This window comes from Orycteropus afer, unplaced genomic scaffold (genome assembly GCF_000298275.1).
Source record: "Orycteropus afer afer isolate SDZICR_OR568_19922 unplaced genomic scaffold, OryAfe1.0 scaffold00112, whole genome shotgun sequence".
In the NCBI taxonomy this organism is placed as follows: Eukaryota; Metazoa; Chordata; class Mammalia; order Tubulidentata; family Orycteropodidae; genus Orycteropus; species Orycteropus afer.
The window spans coordinates 5,772,639-5,776,709 of record NW_006921699.1 but is presented as its reverse complement, the minus strand read 5'-3'; the positions used below and the strand labels follow the sequence as shown (position 1 = coordinate 5,776,709).

The 4,071-nt window shown below is 36.6% G+C and overlaps 1 protein-coding gene across 1 annotated transcript in view; it reads left to right on the top strand.

Moving 5' to 3' along the window:
• The window catches only part of CDKL3 (cyclin dependent kinase like 3), a 99,002-nt gene that overhangs the window by 71,863 nt on the left and 23,068 nt on the right, over positions 1–4,071 (top strand). Inside the window, exon 6 of the mRNA XM_007943760.1 lies at positions 3,752–3,840. Within this exon, the coding sequence (XP_007941951.1) occupies positions 3,752–3,840 (89 nt within the window). The remainder of the gene's footprint in view (positions 1–3,751; positions 3,841–4,071) is intronic.

Sequence of the window (4,071 nt, the reverse complement as noted above, 5' to 3'; positions counted from 1 at the left end):
TGCACAGGGAGACAGCTTGGAGGGCAGGAGTGCATGAGAGAGATGGACACAGGGAAGAGGTAACTATGCGGAGGAAGTGCGAAGAGAGCTCTTACATTGTGGGGAATTGCAGTCAATGTCATGAGGCAAAATGTGTATGAACTGCTGTATAGAGAATGAATTTGCTCTGTAAACTTTCACCCCAATCACAGTAAAAATTTTAATTATATATATATATATGTATTCTCATTGTAAGCAAGTAATAATACTGAAGAGCACAAGAGAAAGAGTAACGGGCACCTGCAATGACCAGGCTGTGATAGAGAACTATTGCCAGCTCTTGTGAGTGTCTCTGCAGACTCTGTGTAAATATATACACACCCAGATATATGCATTGGGACCATAGGATACATGCTATTTTGTAACCTTAGTTATTTTTTCCTTTCAGTGATATATTGTGGATATCTGCACACACACACACACATTATTTCTGTTTTTGTTAGCTACCACGGAAGTGACTCCAACTCATGGCCATCCCATGCACAATGGGATCAGAGTTGTAGTTCATAGCATTTTCATTGGCTGAATTTTTGGAAGTAGATTGTCAGGCCTTTTTTTCTAGTCTGGTTTAGTCTAGAAGCAGTGGTATTTCAATGGTAGGATTCTCCTCTCTGTGTGGGAGAACCAGGTTCAATTCCTGGCCAGTGCACCATATGTGCAGCCTCCGCCCATCTGTCATTGGAGGCTTGTGTAGTGGTATGATGCAGAACAGGTTTCAGTGGAGCTTCTAGACTAAGACAGACTTTCTTTTGAACATTTTTTTTTTTTCTGATTTAGGTAAAATTTTACATAGCAAATTACTTTTCCAGTCAGTAATTCATGGAAATTGTCCTGTGACATTGGTTGCTATCTTTTTGATGTGTCAGCCAGCACTCTTCCCATTTCTACCCTGGGTTCCCTGTTTCCATTTGTCTGGTTTCCTTGCCCCTCTCTGCCTTCTCATCTTTTGTTTTTGGGCAAATGTTGCCCTTGTGGTCTCATATAGTTGATTGTTCTAAGGAGTACCTTCCTCACAAATGTTACTGTTAGTTTTTTAGGCCAGTCTATTATACTGCTAACCAGAAGGCTGGCGGTTCAAACCCACCAGCCACTCCTCGGAAGGAAGGTTGGGCAATCTACTTGCATAGTGATACTGCCTTGGCAACCCAAGAAAGGGTCGCTATGAGTCAGATCTGACTCGACAGCACATAACAACAACAACAACAGCATTATTTGGTTGAGAGGTAGCCTCTGGGAGTGGCTTTGGTTCCATGATAAAAGGGGCGATTTAGGGCAATAGACTTGGAGGTTCCTCCAGTCTCTTATGAGACCAAGTCTGGTCTTTTTTATGAATTCAAGTTTTGTTCTATGTTTTCCTCCCATTCTATCTTGTTGTGATTATTGTTATATGCCATTGAGTCAGACCCAACGCACAGCGATCCCTCCTTGGGTTTCCGAGGCAGTATCACTATGAAGGTAAATTGCCCCATCTTCCTTCTGAGGAGTGGCTGGTGGGTTTGAACTGCCAGCCTTCTGGTTAGCAGTCAAGTGCCTTAGGCACTACACTACCAGAGCTCCCATTCTGTCTTAGACCTTCTATTATGTCTCTAGTCAAAACAGTCAGTAGTAGTAACTGGGCACCATCTAATTCTTCTGGTCTTTGGCTAGAGGAGGCACTAAGACAGACTTTTTTTTTTTATATTACATAACTTTAATTATACTTATATGATGATTATAGAAAAAGATATAAACCAAAAGAAAAAGTTAAGATTTTACCACTCACAATTCAGAAACAATTACTATTAACATTTACTATTAACATAACAATTATTTACTATTTAATAATTTACTATTAACATTTATTAATATTACTATTAACACTTACTTCTAGACTTTTCCCAGTCAAATATATTCATGGAAAGTTATAACTTTTAAAAGGTGGTGTACAATATACTGCTTTGTAACCTTGGCAGTGTATTGTAAATATACTGCTATGTCAATAAATACAGAACTACATCATTTTCTGTGGTTGCATAATATTTCATTTTATGGATATACCACAGTTTAATTGATCTTGCAGTTTTGGACATGTATTTCCAGTTTATTCCTCCTGCAATTGGAAAGGAGGATGATACAGTGAGTGTATGTCTTTATGTACTTGTTTTATTATTTTCTTAGTATAAATTCCTAGAAGTGAAATTAGTGGATAAAAGAGTTTACACTAGTTAGAGTTTTAAAATATATTTTGCTATTTTTTTCTTCAGAAAGGTTTCATTGATTTAAGTTCCAGTTTTAAGGATATAGATATTCCCACACCGCAAATTCTGTTGTGTATAGGGTCACTATGAATCAGAGCCAACTCAATAGCAGCTAACAACAACAACAACATAAAAAAATAGTAGTATGAACTCAAATAATTTCACTTTGTGAATCAATTAAATCTTAACACATTTTGAAATAAACACCCACCATCCACTCCTTGGAAGGAAGATGGAGCGATCTACTTCTGTAGTGATACTGCCTTGGAAACCCAAGGAGGGGTCGCTATGAGTCGGGTCCAACACGACGGCACATAACAACAACAACATCCTATTATATGGGAACTCTAGTAGTGTAGTGTCTAAGGCACTTGACTACAAACCAGACGTTTGTAGTCAAGTGCCTTAGGCACTACACTACTACCCACCAGCCACTCCCTGGAAGGAAGGTTGGGCAACCTACTACCGTAGTGATACTGCCTTGGAAACACAAGGAGGGGTCACTATGAGTCGGGTCCAACTCAACAGCACATAACAACAACAACAAAAACATTATTATATGTGATTACCTTGGATCTTTCAGATTTTAATTCTGGTTTCTCTACTTAGTAGTTATCTTGGACAAATTATTTAACCTTTCTGGGTCTCAGTTTCCTCAACTGTATAATGGGGATAATAATAACTACCTTGTAGAGTCCTTTTTAGGATCAAGTGATAGGAGAAGGCTAGAGTATAGTAAGCACAATATAAGTTACCTATTATTATTATGCTTAGCCTTCTTTAAGAGGAACAATGAAAATTACGAAATAGGTTTTTCTTCAAATTCTATGTTCATTATTTTGATTAAGAAATTAGTTTCATTTATAGTTATGGTTCTTTAATTATACATAGGTCCATGATGTGCAAGTATTATCCAAAACCCTTTCTTTCATTGTCTGTTTTTGCTTATTTCTTTACTCAGTTGAAATACTCCCAAGGTGGAAAAAAGAAAAGAGCTATTCCAAAATCTTCCAAGACGATCTTAGGGCTTGAACATTTGTGAAACTGTATGATGCCATAGAGCACTGAATTAGGAGTTGGAAAACATGGATAAAAATTGTACTTTGCGATCATTAATCATGCTTCCAGATCTGTAAAATTAGGAAAACGATTATCTGTGAACTTTCTACCTCCTAGGGCTGAGAAGAGAATGGAAAATTTCTGCTAATTCTAGCAGAAACAGGTTGACCTCTGTTTTGACTAGAATCATAGGACATTTAACCTGTAATAATGATTTGCAATTGCAAATTTCATAGGGAAATAAGAGGTCAGAATTTATTGTCAGAAATGCCTGAACCTTAATTCCATTTTTTAAAGAAGGCTTTTAGCTCTAGGCAACTAATACCTTTTTTCATTTGTCCAGATAAGTTTCATTTTTACAGTATTCGATCCCTGTCAAGAGCTCACTTAACATTAGAATCTTTTTCATTTTTTAGGCTTGTTTGCAAATTGATCCTGCAGAGAGGCTATCTTCTACTGACCTTTTGAATCATGAGTATTTTACTAGAGATGGATTTATTGAAAAGTAAGCATTTTGAGTTCATGTGGACTTTTTAGCATTTATATTAGAAAATTTTACTAGCATGAGAATTACTGCATAGGTTAATGTAACACAACAGAAAAAATCATTTTCATAAGAACTTACTGGGTTTCATTATCAGGTATTGACTAGGCATACAAACCTACAAGTGTATGTATGAAGATTCTAATAATAAAAGCAATTGCATCTAGCCTTTATAACTTTTTTTTTTTTTTT